Raw genomic sequence first — 15,989 nt, forward strand, 5'->3', positions numbered from 1 at the left:
AGATTTTTTTTTTCATCGTGCGAATGTGTGTGTTAGAGTGGCGAGTCACGATGGGTGGAATCGGAGTCATGTGTTGTTTCCGTTTTTGACGGGTTCTGTTTGGCTGGATTGTTTGGTTTTTGCTGTGAAATATGGTTGAGGACAGGATGGTGAGTGAGAGGTGTTTCTGGGGCGAGTGTTGGTGCATTTTCGTGTGTTTCATTCGATAGACGAGACCCATTTGATAAAGTGTACACTGTATCCTGTGTAAGTAATGTGTGAGTAGGATGCGCATAATTTCAAACTTTGAGTATGCACCGTCTCATGTGTAAGCGTAGTGTAATTAACACCATAGCAACGTTATTCTTATGACCAGTGCTTCAGTACTGGAAGTATTCGATACGTGTCAGTCATCGTGTAGTAGTTCAGTAGTTCAAGTAGTTCAAAGCAAAGAACAACATACGCGAAATATATGTGACCCCCCAAAAAGCTGCGTTCCTATCATAAAACTTACGTCGGAGATACTTTCATTTAGACGGAGTGTGCCTGTTTTTTGTGGAAATCGATATGCAGATCAAAACTTTGGACAACTGATTTAGCATTAAAGATTCAATCCTAAAGATAAAATAAACATAGAAGTGTAATAATCTGAGTGGTTGCCAGAAGTGCTATAGTATTCATACACGATTTGCGTAGTGTTGTTATCACAGCACTTCATTATAAGTGTATTCAGGGTTGTATACGGAACTACTCGTTTCTTTTTATGAGTTTCGGGCGCGTTTGTGTACATTGGTGGATGTGGTTGTATGTGCAAGTGCTCTGAATCAATTCAAAGCAGGGATATTAAAAATACAAGGGCATTTGGCAAATCAAATTCAGCAATGTTGCGATCATTGCTTTAGGTTACGATTTCAGGTTACGCTTTGATATAATTGATATCGAATTAGAATGCATTCGGTTCGTTACATCGGCACATCACTTACCGCAGTGAATCCTGATTCATACCTCTTCCCACTAACAACCATCCCTCCCATGATATTCGCTAGGGAACCACGCTATAGAGGCGACCCTTCTGGCCTTCGGGCGGCGAATATCATACTAACATTCCTTCCCTTCCCCTGGTGACTGTAAGGACGTGGCCGGCGTCGTTATTGACCATTTAAAGATCGAATCACCGAAAATTGCACAACGAGAATGATTTGCTAGTCCCAAGCGTCATTCTGTGTGTTCTTTGTGCAATTTGGTTGGTTCAGGTCAATCACGGAGAGCAACTACGAATTGTACAGTCTACCCAAGCTCAAGCTCAAGCTCATAGTAGTACTATAAAATATGTCGGATTTTCTCTTTATTTTGTTCCATATTTGCGACACTATAACTCACGAACGACTTAATCAAACAAAACACTGTCAAGGACTATATTATAGCGCGCAAAAATACCTTTCCAACAAGCTATAGTATGACTCGATACAATGAATACAACTAGAACTACGCGCTTACAACGACACCTCGCGGAAATACCGCAGGACTTATTTGACAGCCTAATACAAAACCCTAACTTTCTTACCATATAAAGACGACATTTAATGGTTGAAATGAATCTAAATAGAAATAAAATGAATAATCATGACCGAATCTTGCTTTTCAGTGCGTAAAATAAACAAACACCATCACTTTTGTGGTTCTGAGCTTTAATATAGATGTCCCATGAGCTGATTTAGCTTTGCATAAATTCGTCAATACCAAAAACATTTTACTTCTCTTTACTTATCAGGCTTGTCCAAACCAAAATTTTGTTATTTAAAAATCAATATTTTAGAAAAATATATACATATTAATAAACAAAAAAAAAAGTCGCACGGAGCCAAATCTGGAGAATAATTACAATGAGTCATCAAGCGTTGCAAGAACCCGTAACTGAAGTATTAGTAGAAAATGGTAGATCAATTGGTCTGAATGGTCATCGGAAGTTGTGTCTACCACTTGCTTTGTTGGAACAAGCCTTATGGAAGGATTCGTCCATGTTGAACACACGGGTAAATCTTCTAAGACGTTGCTGATATCTGCTTGTCGGACGTAATCATCACCCTCTTGGAACCACTTCCGGATTTTATGTTCCGTAACACAAGTCCGCTGCTTAGAAAGCGCATATGGAATTCTTCGCTAGATGGCCATCCCGCCATCTTAGGAAATTCACCCACTTATATCCAGGAACACCCCCCTTAAATTTTGTTCTTCATTTTAACGGTTCGCAGAAAATATGCAACGGATGTCTTCAAACGTTTCTTGTCAATCGGATACCTGGCTCTGGATGCGTCGATAACTGGACGATGCTTTCTTCCTCTTCTTTCCAAAAACTGAGTGTTTTCCAAGGCGTTTCACGTTATCATTCAATTTCATTTGTGCACGGAGAGCACTTTCCGGGATTCCTTGATATTTCGCTGCTCGGCGTTTTGAAATATCTTTTCTTGTCATATCCATGGCCAAAACAAGCTGCTAATGGGAATAACGCATACTTTTCTTATACGGAGTCATTCTTTTCTCATTCTGCGCAGTACTTTGCATAAACAAAACATTAAGAGCTTAATTCTGCGCATTAGAAATCCTTTTTTTCTGAGAGTGTTACGCGATCTGACAACACATATCGTAGATTCTGCTAAATCAAAGGCTTAGGTATAATAAGTACTGATGAAACTGCTTAAAAATGCAATACGCTATCAAAACTTGCTGCAGATGTAGCTCAAGTTTGACTGAACATGGGCCCTATTCCAGAAAACGAGACGAGTAAAGTGCCATTCACATACAACATCCACGTCACGTTCACGTCCCGTCACGTCACGTTGCGTCAATGATTCTTCCATGAAATTCCTATTGAAGCATTCACATACACCGACAACGGCAAGTCGAAGTTGCCGTTGCCGGTTTATGTGAATGTTTGCATAAGAACTGCTTGGAAGAATAATTGACGCAGCGTGACGGGACGGAACGTGAACGTGACGTGGATGTTATATGTGAATCGCCCTTAATTCGTCTCGTTTCGGTTTGAGTCACTGTCGAGACGAGCAAAATATCCTATTCCAGTACACGAGTTTCATTGAAATGTTTCATTTGGTAGACTAGAGAGGCTTCTGTCACTTTTTCTCGGTATGATCAGTGACGTCAGATGTGAGGACATGATTTTATTTTGAGAATATTTTTGACATTTTTGAAATTGATCAAACAATACACTTTTCTCAGTGGCAAAATACTAAAATAATAACAAAAATGAATAAGTTTCGTATATCTTTTGGTTTCATTGATATTCTTTCTATTATATTTTAAACAGTCATCTGGCATCCCAGGATATGAGATCAATGTTTACATTTCATCGTGTTGTTTGGAGAAGGCCCATTTGAAAATCTATAAAATTTTGCAATTACTGAATTGAATTTGATGGTTGCAGTTGAAAACATACATTGCTTATGCAATACTAGTTTAGCCGTGAAATAATTTTTAAACAGAAGAATACCGATGCTTTAAATCAACAAGGTGAACAAACACATCAAACAAACTAGACGACTCGACTGATTCATCGACGAGCGCGGCCAAACGGTCGTCGAGCCAGACGAGCAACTCGTCTGTTTTTATTAGTCGAGCTCGGCTTCTGGAATAAGAAAACAAACGAGATGAGCGCTCGTCTACTCGTCTCGTTTTCTGGAATAGGGCCCATAGTTGATTTGTCGGACAAATGTCGACAAAAGGTTGTGAGAACACGTCCTCAAATTGCAATATCTTCGTTCTATGTCCGTATTCACGTATTTAGGTTTATTACAGTAAGAAGTCGGTGAAACGTAAAAAAATCGTGTAATTTCGAGAGAATCATGAAAAAAGAATCCAGTGTACTGACTTTATATACTTTTTGTCACACTTGTTAAAAACTGAGTGGAATTGAATCAGATCTGTCTTATACAAAATCACAAAAAGTAAGTGATGAACAATAGTGTAATGTTCAGCAGCAGTACGTGAACAACTTCGTTGTTGCTCAAAAAATGATGCGTCGACTAATCAATTTAGCAACCCTCTTGTAACATTAGGCTAAAACTATATTGTACTCGAGAATAGAAAGCTTCAACATTTTGGATGAAAGTTTTACTCAAATAAAATTACGCTTAAAATAACAAGTTTAGCTTTTTGATTAAAAAGTTTTGTTTTGTGCATCGCAAATGTTAGTTATACACAACGTATGGATTTCTGGTTAGCGTTAATATCAAGGCAAGTTACGAGAGTGTTACACTCTGATTGCATAGAAAAAACTGATTTGTTTTGTATATTCAACAATATATTTCCGTAACCTTTGGAAAAAATAATAAAATGTATTCTAACCAGCAGCATTGCATCGTACCATCTTTCGTGATGTTTTATTTTTATTTCATCTATTTATGTCGCATTTAAATTCTTTACTTCTCTTAATATAAAGCTACTCAACAACCGTGTTTCTTCACATGATTTCACAAAGCTCTGCGTTCCCCTCGGGTGGCCACTCAAATACTTCACGGCACAAGTTATAACGATACGTGTTTAATTTTTTTCTCACGAGAATGAGTAATTAGTACATAATATATTCGAACTATTCCAAAACTAATCGGAATCGAACGACACGATTGAATCTCATACAATTCCATGTGCACGTGTATGGATGGTTACCGCTGTGGTTTATATTTTTTTTTTGTATTTTTATGTTTAAAGGAAAATGAATACGCTTAAGCTTAGCTCTCATCTCATAGCTATTTTTAATTGTCAACCTCCTTGGAAGTCCTCCCATAATTCCTGCTGCAGTGTAAGCCGCAAAAATGGATGGATTTTTTTCCCTACTATACTATATAATTGTGAGCTTAAACTTCATTTCGATATCATTCATTTGTCTTCCCCGATCTTGGTTTATTTTGCTGCAATATTTAGCTCTACAATCTAAGAAAATTAAACCAAAGTCATCCAAATTCTATTGACTGCATGCAAGATGGCTATTCGCAATATTAATATCATGTGAAGCTTGTATTTTAAATTGTCTAGGAAACTTTCACTTTTAGTGGTGTGTACAACCGTTTTTAAATTTTCTTCAAGTATATTGACATGTGTTTGGGACAGATGTTCACTATTTGTTTACCTTCAGGACGCTAAACTGCTTGCAGAATGTTAAATGTCGTTGTTGTAATTCATTAGTTTCGTCTTTTTTTTCCATTGTTTCACTCGCTATGTGACTTACGATCAAAACGAGAAAAATACATCAACTGGTTTAAATTGGAAGGTTGGAACAGTATGGTGATGTTAACACTCGAATTGTGGAAAATAAATCGAGTTCTAGGTAGATGCTTATATCGATACGTATATTTAAATTAATTATAAAACAATTAATTACGTCTTTAGAACTGAGTAATATAATAAGTAGAGATGTAAAAAAGCGATACACAAAGTTGATTCAAAACTGACGTATAGACACAATACTATCTTGCGTGATTTAAAAATTTGCTAAAATATATAATGCATACGCTCGGAAGCTGCTATTCTCTCAAAAGTATTCCGACGATTTTGTTTACTATGCTTTTTTTCACCTGGACACATACACAATAACGCACGCATCCATCTCATCAACTTTTGTTCGAAAATGCTCCAAACTTCTACGTGTTTTCTATGCTAAGTAGTAACTTGCTGTGCAAGCTCGTCTTCTAGGTAGAATAAATAGGTATATTCAGTTCGCCGTGACCTTTGCAACACAATCGCTGTTTCTCCGAATGGAGCGACATCGCGCAACTAAAGTTGAACCCGATTTGGGGTAATAAAACACAACAAACCATCATTATTATGCGTTGCTTGCGATGATAGACTGCGACCTGAGTGAACACGCAATTGATCGCGGGCTTTACGGGTGGCACTAGTAGCGTCGGTAGCGTCAGCTTAACTTGTTCGCTTGTATTTGGAAATGTTAATGAGCTGCGCCAACAGCTTGCTTTCCTGCGGCGCGCACGTGCAACGATCAGCTTAGTTCTTCAACTTATCTTCCCCCCGTTTTCTTCTCTTGTTGAGCAGTGCGTTGTTCGAACTGTCCAGATTCTTAATATGCATCTGGAAAGTAGAAATCTTCAAGGATGATATGGCACGGGAAATTGAGAAACAATGCGTCCAAAACAAATTACCTGATCGTAGTCCACACGCATGTTCGCCAGCGACCTGGTCATCTCCTCCTGCACTTCCGGCCAAGTTTCCTCACCTTCTTTGAGCACCCGCCCCGTGTGCAGTGGCGTTTGTGGTACTTCGGTATAGAGCTTTAAGAAGATGAAAAAAGCAATTTAGTCCAGTCAGAACCGAATGTGTTTTGTTTGATCATACCCGAATCCACGGATTCCTCATCACTTGATCGATGGTTAGTCGTTTCTCCGGTTCAACATTGAGCATACCCTTGATAAGATCCTTGGCCGCTTGACTCACGTTCTTCCATTCGGGATTGGGGAAATCGTACTGCCCGGTGCGGATGCGGGTCTTCATACCGGGTGAAATTGCTAGCCCATGGTTGCTGTAGAATGGGGGGAACCCACAGAGTCTGAAATGGGATCGGTGGCATAATGGTAATCATTGAACGTAAATGTTTTGGATGCTTTCGATTCTAATAAACTGTTGAAGATCGATTTTTCGTAGTTTCTCCGTAAATAGGGCTTGGCTTCCCCTCTGTGAAAATATGGAGATTATGCGCAATAAACCAGTGAAGTAGCACAGTGAAGTCTGAAGGGGAGTTGAGGGAGAAAAATTAGGAGTTATGTAACAGGTTCTGCAGGATAAAAATGTACAGTAGTATAATGAGAGGTAGAGCGCAATAATTCCTGATTTAGAAAAACTATATTTCTTATCATCTTTATCTTTATTGTGTCCTCCCGACACTGAGAGAATACAGCTCGCATTGCAACTAACTATTGAAAGTGAATTTTTTTTTTATTTTCATCTATTTACTCATTAGCTTCATTAGCCAAATTCAAAATTTGGTTCTCTTCAACTAAGATTTAGAATTCCTTCCAACGATATAAAATATTTGTAAATTTGATGATTTTATTGAGCACTATTGAGCGAAATTTTCATCAAAGGAAAACTAAGTTATATAAAAAAACCTTTACACTTATTAAAAATACAATAGATAATCAGAGGAAAACAAATATCACATCAGAGATGGAGAGATGTTCGGCAGTATGGGTTTCGGGGATGTGTTGCAGCTTGTCCAGAATTTACGCAACAGACTTTGTATCTAGTCATCGATTTGGCTGCTTCTGCCAGTCGATTAAGATCCTCGGTCGGATGTAAGGGGTCTAAGTTCAGCATCATTTTCAGAAACGTTTTTATTTGATTTGATTTCTTGTATAGTTGCATCATGCTGGGAAACCAAAAACTGCTTTGTAAAACAAGAGCTTATTAATAATGTTCAAGCGGGTTTGATGGTAGACAAGTGGATATAAACATTTGATAAGTCTATCGCATTTTTGAAATGATTTCTGGATGTGAACTATAACTTTTAGATTTAGAACCAGTTTTAGTGTAGACCTAAATAATTTAAGTCCTTGGACCTTCTTGTGCACCCATGGCCGAGTGGTTGGCGTCTCACATTATCATGCCGGGTGTTCGGGTTCGATTACCGTTCTGGCCGGGGGATCCGCGTAAAAAAAACCGCGTTAATTGGAAAATCCGCGTAAAAAAACCATGTCACCTAATGATAGATATCAAATGGGACTATCCTTACGTAGAACGGAAGTAAAAAGTTGAGTGTTACTCGCTTCCGAAAACCCGTAGTTTTTTCCTGCAATTTTGTTGGTTACTGGTAGCTATAGTTCGGTTTTCCTCACGAATGAGGACATCTGCTGTTGCTAGAAGATTCCCTTGTGATTTCTCTCCCTTCTCTCTCTCGCTCCCGGCTTTGACTGTTTACCATATCGTAAGATCCTCAACACATATTCGCAAGCAAGGTAGTAGCAAGGAAACAGGCCAAGCAATATTAAGGACACAAAAGAACTTCGTTCTCTTTCTCGTGCCCTCCACAACACTCAGCTCACGGGATGCCGCCAAAAAGTTCAACTGTTCATACCAGTACAAACCGTTATACTTTAATGGACCATAACTCATGATACATGTAAGATCCAAGTTTGTGTTCTGTGTTTGTGTTCTCAGTAAATCATTGCCATTTGTCGTATTTGTGAGGTTTTTTTTTTATCTCATTTATTTATTAGGCTCATTAGCATTTTAGCTGTAACAGAGCCGGGTTTTAATCGTGTACATGTACATATGTTTATGTTTCTATAAATTGTAAATTACACAGTAGTTAGTAGTAGCCATTTTAGGCGTTAAGTATTCTGTTCCATTACATTATGGTAAATCACACAGTAGTAGCCATTTAGGCGTAAGGGTATTCTTTCTGTTCTTCCATTGTTCAGCAGACCGGACAGCGAAGACAGTTGATATTGATCATTGTTGAGCTATTTATAGAACAGCAGCCCGATGAGTCTTGCAGAGCAGAGCATTGTATGGATGAATCGATCTCATTTCGACCGTGGATCGATTTCCATTGTGATGATGGTTGCGTGGACGTAGTTATTCTATAACAACACAAAGATGGTCAATTGAGGGCCCTGAGTTTGAACTCACGATCGATTGCTTGGTAAGCGAACGTATTTATGAGGTTAACCCGAGTCGAAAAACTTATGTTGTGATGAAATCTAGGATTGTGTAAGCTGTTATCAATAAATACAATTGTTTAAGTGTCGCACAAACCTATAACTGGTATAATTCGGTGACGTAAACATGTATAGAGTGCTATTGTCGGATATAATACAGGAAAATTGAAGATTACTTTTACACACCTATTCTGCAGCGTTTGTACATTTTCATGTTTTGATTTTGCAGCATGACCCCAGATAATAATTAAATATTGAAGAATGGAATGGATACACGCATAATAAAATTGCAACAATGCTTCTTTTGATACGAAACAACGAACTCTTTTCATTAGGCCACCTAGAGTCGAAACTTTTTTCGATACATGCTCTATATGAGAATCCCATGAAAGACAGGAATCTAAATGTAGCCCTAAGTATTTGAAAGTTGTAACTTTTTCAATAGACAGGTTCCTGACACGCGGATCGGCGTGTTGGGATATTTTTTGCGTGGCGAGTCAAAAATCATGTATTTCGTTTTAGTTAGGTTCAAGGTATAATGATTGCCGCTGAAGTATTCCAGGAGAGTCGCCGAAGCTGATTCTATGTCTGAAAGAACTGATTGGATATTAAAACGAGGGTAAAACAAGCTGAATCATCTGCAAAATCTCTTGATATTCCACGGAGCTTCAGATTACAGATTACAAAGTCATTGTAGAAAATCAGGAAAAGTAGAGGACCTAACGGGTGTTAAATAAAAAATGAGAATTTTTTCAATACCTTTCAGTAACTCAAATAAAGAGCGTAAAATTTTCTTTCTCCAAGAAAACTGCTCTTTGGGCTCTCTAGAAACAGTAGGCGTGTTTGGTTTTGCTAGTTTGAATTTAGTCAAAGCAAAGATGGCGTCGAAACAGCACGTGCTCCGCGAACGCATTGTACGGTTCTACGAAACGCATTTCCAGCAAGGAAAAAAGTTCACGGCGGCACATTTTAAGGAAGAAAATGTACCTGCCAGTACGGTATATCGTATCCTGGGTTCCCTGAACGTAGAGCGGAAGGTCGGAAGTGGTCGTCCGGTGACGATAATGACGAAGCAGAGGAAGACATCGTTAAAGAAGCTGTTTGACAATAAGGACGCAACCAGCCTGCGTGACGCCGGTCGGAAATATGGCTGCTCCCACGTATTGATCCATCGGACCCTTAAGATGGAAGGAATCGTCTGCAGGAAGAAGACGAGGTCGCCGGAGTACACGGAGGAGCAGATTGAGACGGTTAAATCACAGTGTCGGTGGATGACCAAAAAAATACCCAGGGACGTCTTTCGTTCTGGACGACGAAAGCTATTTTCCGCTGTCCAAAACGCATATTCCAGGAAATGATAATTACTACTCCAGCGACAAGTCATCTACACCGCCTGAAGTGAAATACAAGTTCAAGCACAAGTTTGAAGAAAAGGTTATGTTGCACATCGCCATTTCCGACCGAGGCATTTCAAAGCCTTGGTTTAAGCCGAGCGGTCTGGCAATCAACCAACAAATCTATCGAGAAGAGTGCCTCGATAAAATCCTGCTGCCGTTCCTGAACGAGCATCACGCGGATGGGAAGTACGTCTTCTGGCCGGACAAGGCGTCTTCCCATTACGCCAAGAAGACGCTGGCGTATCTTGAGGAGAAAAAGATACCGTTCGTGCCGAAAGATCGTAACCCAACAAACTTGCCCCAGTGCCGCCCAATAGAGGATTTCTTTGGCTCACTCAGTGCCCTAGTGTATAAAAACAATTGGAGGGCCAAGGACACGAAGCAACTGACTACAAGAATCCGGAATTGTATCCGGAAAATGGACGTAAGTGCCGTACAACGTTCTTGTGAGAGCATCGCGACAAAGTTGCGTCGAAGAGCAGACCACGGCCCTTACTCAAACATTCACTGACATTTTTTTGAAGAAAATACATTATGTTATTAATAAAAAATACTGAAATCGATGAAAAAAAAAATTATATGTGATTGAAAAAATTCTCATTTTTTATTTAACACCCGTTATACTACTTCCTTGTGGAACTCCTATACTGATCTGTCGTAAACTACTGCGAATGCCGTTTATTGAAATAAATTGTTTTCGATCAAATAGATAGCTTTTTATTAGATCATTGGCAATTCCCCTTACGCCATAACGATGGAGTTTTTTCAAGAGAATTTCATGGTTTCATGGCTACTTGATGGGATCGTTCAATCCGACGCGCCATTTTCTCTGATATCAACATTTTCTTGGTGAAATGTCCTTTTTCTCTCTTCGTGAGTACTTTTCCCTCCAGTAAGGGTCGAGCTCACGATAAAATGCCTTCTTGTATTTTCCATGAATTAGCTAATTGATGGATTTTCTTCGTGTCCGATTAATTTTCTTATAAACATATTTCACTTCTCCGCAGAGCATTCAGGTACCCGGAAATCATAACTGGGGGTTGGTTTATCTTTCTGGCTGAATGTGTCCTTAATTTCAACATAATCAACCGCTATTTTGGCGGAACTAACCACCGATTAAGGATATCTGCACACGAATGTTCATTATAGTTCATTATAGGTCACGAGATCAGCATTCCAGGGTAAAAAGCACCAAAATGGGAACACACTTCACCTTATCCGGCTATACAATCGCAATGCGCAGTTTGCCCTTTTTTTATATATATCTGTATTATAGTGACTTTCAACGCTTTGTTGGTTCGTCAATTTTTCTCCCGTTTTTGGAAGAATGTCGGGAGTGAGAATTGAACTCGTGACCTTCAGCGTGAGAGGTATGGATGTAACCACTACGCCAGATCGCCTCCACTGCAGTTTGCACTGTTCCTGTGCAACTTTTTGAATAATCAATCTGCTTTCATTGATATGGATCATAGGCATAACAGAAGTTTCAAATTTTCTTCGTACTTTGACGCTAAAACTAAATATATCTATTGTCGATCCATATAAATGCAATGTTTAATCAATGTTTTTGTCATGTGAATGTGTCATGTGTTTAAAATTGGGCATTTTTCAAAATGTGATCGATTTTCGTTTTTCAATATGTACTCCCAATATGTTCCCGAAAGACGTAATCCTACGTCAAAATTTGTATCTACTCCGCAACGCATTTACGGGGAGTTACGGAGAGTGCAAAATTCCAGACGAACAATATTTTTGTCAATATCATAATAATTGATCTGGGAAACCAACAGTCGGTATATCTGTAGATCGTATTTAGATTATTGATCGTCTGCGTGTATTAAAATTGATCGTCTAGTGTCACTCAAACAATCAGCAAGTATACATATCCACCCAATCGTTTCTGTTGTTTATAAACTACCTATGGCAGAACGGAATACTTACAGAATGTACATGATTACCCCGAGCGACCAGATATCACAGCTTTTGTCGTACTTCTCCGGGCCGAGCACTTCGGGGGCGACGTAGTACGGTGTGTAGCAAGGCGTCTGCAGGGTATCCTTGACGAAGGTTTCCTTCGAGAAGCCAAAATCGGTCAGTTTCAGTATCGCGTTCGGGTGTGGCGAAGTGTACAGCAAATTCTCTGGCTTCAAATCCCGGTGCGCAATATTGGAATCGTGCAGATATTTGACAGCGACACAGATTTCATGCATAATATGGGCGGCCTCTGTCGGCGTCATTCATTGTCGAACGGCAGAAGTGTGGGATGGGTAGCGTTGGTGTGCATGTGGGTGTGGGTGTATATATGGAAGTTTATGGTCATAGTAGGGCCAGCAATCCAGGTGGCGACAGGACGAATGAGTACACAATTCAGGAAATCGAAAGTAAATGAAAAGAGAAAAAAGAGAAAAATAATGAATGGTTTGGAATAGCTGTACTACATGAAACAGTCCGTGAGTAGATAAAAACATATCATTGGTATTATATAGGTTAGCTGCAGAATCTCATGCATTTAATTGTGGATGATGATGATGATGTTGGATTAAAGAGGCTTTAAACTTTTCAGTTCATTCGCCTCTAAATTGTGGAGAATCACAAGAATTATTCAGAAAGGTATGGTCAGCTAGTTTAGAAAAAAAAACGCTAACGCTTGGTATTTTTTTTTACAGTTACAACTAATCTAATTCTTTATTCAACTCACCTCTTTCCGTGAAGGGTCCATCTTGACGTTCTTGGATTCGTTGGAAAAGTTCTCCTCCCTCCATACTGAAAAGCAGACAATAGAAGATCAAATTTTAGAACCAATTACTCTCGCATTATTCGTAACTTAGTAAATTTACTGCAAATTTAAAAGCTTCTCAAAACAAACACAAATAATCTCCTTCCGCAGAACGCGAGATGGAGTGAAACGCAAAACTAGCGAAAGCATTGATTCAGTCACCACATTAAATTAGCACATGCATAAGTGATTATCGACCACTGCCCACGTGGCAACCAGCTTGATTGCAGCGCGTCACGGCTGGGCTGCGAGCCGCCCTCGCTATCGTTTCGACATCAAAAACGACAACACAGCAAACAACAGCCAATAGCCGCAATAAAGTGCGTTGAAATAATAATAATAATAATAATTAGGATCATATTACCATTCCATGACGACCAGCAGGCAGCGGTTACCGCTGTAGCTATTCTCGTACACATCTTTTATATTCACTATGTTCCGGCAGCCACTCGCGCGCCAATGCAGCTCAACCTCGCGTCTGGCTTTAGCATTGTCATGTAGCACCTGTAAAGATGACGAGAGATGAGTAAAATGAAAACATGAAAATCTCTGTATCACAGAACAATTGTGTGTGCGTGTGTGTATGATGAGCGAACATATCGTGAACCACTGGTTGCGCAAATGCTTTATATTAAAGGCTTAGCTTATTTTGTGTGTTCCGGAGAATGGACTACGCTGCTGGCCCAGTGATGTTTGCTTGTCACATTTTTCGCCTCGTAAGCGAAAAACTAAGCGAACAATTCGAAGGTTATTCATTCAAATAAGAATTATGTCAAGGAACCTGCTCTTTCTCCGGACATGAAATATTTTGTAATGACATTATAATTATAGGAACTCACATTTTTCAGCATCTAAAGCTAATTAAAATAGTGAAATACGGTGATTCAAATATACAACCTCGGAACGAGTGACATCTTTGGCTTTTGACAGCACCTCGCTGATGGCGATTCTCGGCTTATCGAAACAACGACGACTGATAAAGTCAAATAGTTGACCTGTATTACCATATGCCAATCATTGGCACTGTAGCTTTCGGTATCACCGCATTGAGTCAGTGGATTGCTTTTGGATCGAACAGAAAATACCTTCTTGGGGACCAATTATTTTAATTGCGGCCGTATTCGCTGGTGAGGTTTGGGTGCTTCGTAGACAATGATGAAGAAGTAAAGACAATCTTTGTCTAATCTATTCTTGCATACCATTTAAACAAGCTCTATTCTGAAAATAAACATTTTTAAATATAATTATGCGTATAATAAGCCTGGAATTTGGGCCACGAACGTTTCCTTTCGTCGAATAAGACCATTTTCGATTCCATCTATCTAGGTCCTTCACAAAATTATCTCCTAGTTATTCTGAACGATGCACTGGCATTCATCCATGATAATTTCTCCCATTCTCATCATGTAGTATCATAAATAATATTCTTTAATGTATCCCCCAAATTTATCACAGCATTTTAATAGTGGGTTTAGACTAGTAAGATATTCATATGAAGAAATATTATGAGATTTATAGAAATCGTATCAACCGTTTACGCTAGCGCGAACTTATATGACGAATATATTCATATTTTCGGTGAATTTATTCAGCTTAAGTAGAACTGCATCCAACTTTAGTGATTTCTCACCAGTGAGAAATGTTGTCGTGTTGTCGTGTACACAAATATATGTTAAATTAAAATCTCTATTTTTAACGCTACGCTAAAGGAAACTTTATAATTGTACTGCAATAGATTGTTAGAGAGTGTCCAAATCGATTGGTGCAAAAACATCATAAAGCACTCAAAAAGATTCTACAGTCTAAAAAATCTGTAGAAGTATAGATAATGCTGTAGATATGGTAACCCTGACATATGACATTGAATCGCAATCTGATCGCTGTTGCGTAAAGTTTTTTTTCAATAGTTTTGTTTTTGTAAATCCTATCGGTTATCGGGAAAATGAACATGATCGGACTTGATATACACTGCGTTTCATAACTATAGAGCCACTCCATTTTTCTGAGTTTCCAGAGATGTGTAAGAAATCGGTTAAATTGAAGCGTATAGTGTAGGATATAATAACTATCTTCATTTATAAGACTAGCCATTTGAACTTTATTGTTGTGTCCAGGCGCAGAACATTCAATAAACTAAAATTCCAGATGGAGAAATTCTAACTCCTTTACAAAATTAACGTCAATGTCACATGAATTACAATAACTTTATAATTCGCAGGTCATTTTTAGTTCTCAACCAGTTCAAATAACCCATTCGGGGTGGTTTCGACTAAGCTGCGCCATGTTATAGTGTGTATCTCGCTCTACGCAGAGGATACTCCTCGTTTAAGCTCTTCAAATCACTCATACTGCCTGTAAGCTGCATCTACTATTCATACGATCACTCCTCATAAGCTCTTGACTGCGTTTTGATCTGGTAAACATCTGAAGCTCCTATTCATTGAACCATGCCATGACCTTCCGGATTTTGTGAATCGATGCCAAATTACCCAATTATCACATTGTTTTTGATGCAAAAACAGCAGTAAGCGAAAGTCTTATGTCCCTACAATCCCTCTTTGTTTTTATTGAAAATTGAGTAGTGTAGCACAAAATGTATAATGCTTGAAGCATTGTAGTTGATACTTATTTTTCCTTTTTCCTTTTGCTACCGATTCATGTCCCTAATTTCCTGATCATCTAACAGATATACTTGACGCATTTCACCATACCAAAAATTACCAACCATAGGAACCCTATTCCGTAGGTTAGCAAAAATTCGTTGCAACTAATAGAGAGCCAAGATTTATGAACCTTAAAGCTTGCATTTCCACGATTTGGTAACCTAGTATTCTAGTTTTGCTCACAGCAAAACAATGATGTAGTATGCATTTCAATTTCCATCTGTAATATTGGGATGCTTTACGAAAACTAAAACCTCACCTCCTTTCATAATTCGATTCATCAAATGAATTGAAATAAATAAAGTGTCGCTACTATGGTTACTGTTCAAACAAGTCGAATCTAGCTGTTATGGTTTTGACTCTAACAACTTTTTCAATTTTAAATTGAAATTCATTCTGCACATTAATTGATCATCTTATATTAACCTGAATTCCGCTACCAGCAGGTAGATACATCAGGGATCTAAAGTCTCTCCTCAACTATCAAGGTAGA

The 15,989-nt window shown here is 38.7% G+C and overlaps 1 protein-coding gene and 1 long non-coding RNA gene across 5 annotated transcripts in view; one reads left to right on the plus strand and one right to left on the minus strand.

Moving 5' to 3' along the window:
* Positions 1-4,082: 4,082 nt before the first annotated feature.
* LOC129771536 (MAP kinase-activated protein kinase 2) overlaps positions 4,083-15,989 on the minus strand; it is a 50,095-nt gene continuing 38,188 nt past the window's right edge. For 3 of the 4 annotated variants that reach the window (XM_055775285.1, XM_055775284.1, XM_055775286.1), the window contains 6 exons: positions 13,198-13,337; positions 12,756-12,820; positions 11,999-12,281; positions 6,340-6,550; positions 6,147-6,275; positions 4,083-6,090 (listed from right to left, as the gene is read on the minus strand). In XM_055775285.1, coding sequence (XP_055631260.1) covers positions 5,992-6,090; positions 6,147-6,275; positions 6,340-6,550; positions 11,999-12,281; positions 12,756-12,820; positions 13,198-13,337 — 927 coding nt within the window. In that variant the 3' untranslated portion in view covers positions 4,083-5,991. The remainder of the gene's footprint in view (positions 6,091-6,146; positions 6,276-6,339; positions 6,551-11,998; positions 12,282-12,755; positions 12,821-13,197; positions 13,338-15,989) is intronic. The other variant, XM_055775287.1, reaches the window with a different exon arrangement.
* Positions 11,967-13,574, plus strand: LOC129771540 (uncharacterized). The gene is made up of 4 exons (XR_008742399.1): positions 11,967-12,507; positions 12,621-12,667; positions 12,724-12,884; positions 12,945-13,574. It is a non-coding gene; the product is annotated as an uncharacterized LOC129771540 (long non-coding RNA).

Source organism: Toxorhynchites rutilus, chromosome 2 (genome assembly GCF_029784135.1).
Source record: "Toxorhynchites rutilus septentrionalis strain SRP chromosome 2, ASM2978413v1, whole genome shotgun sequence".
NCBI lineage: Eukaryota > Metazoa > Arthropoda > Insecta > Diptera > Culicidae > Toxorhynchites > Toxorhynchites rutilus.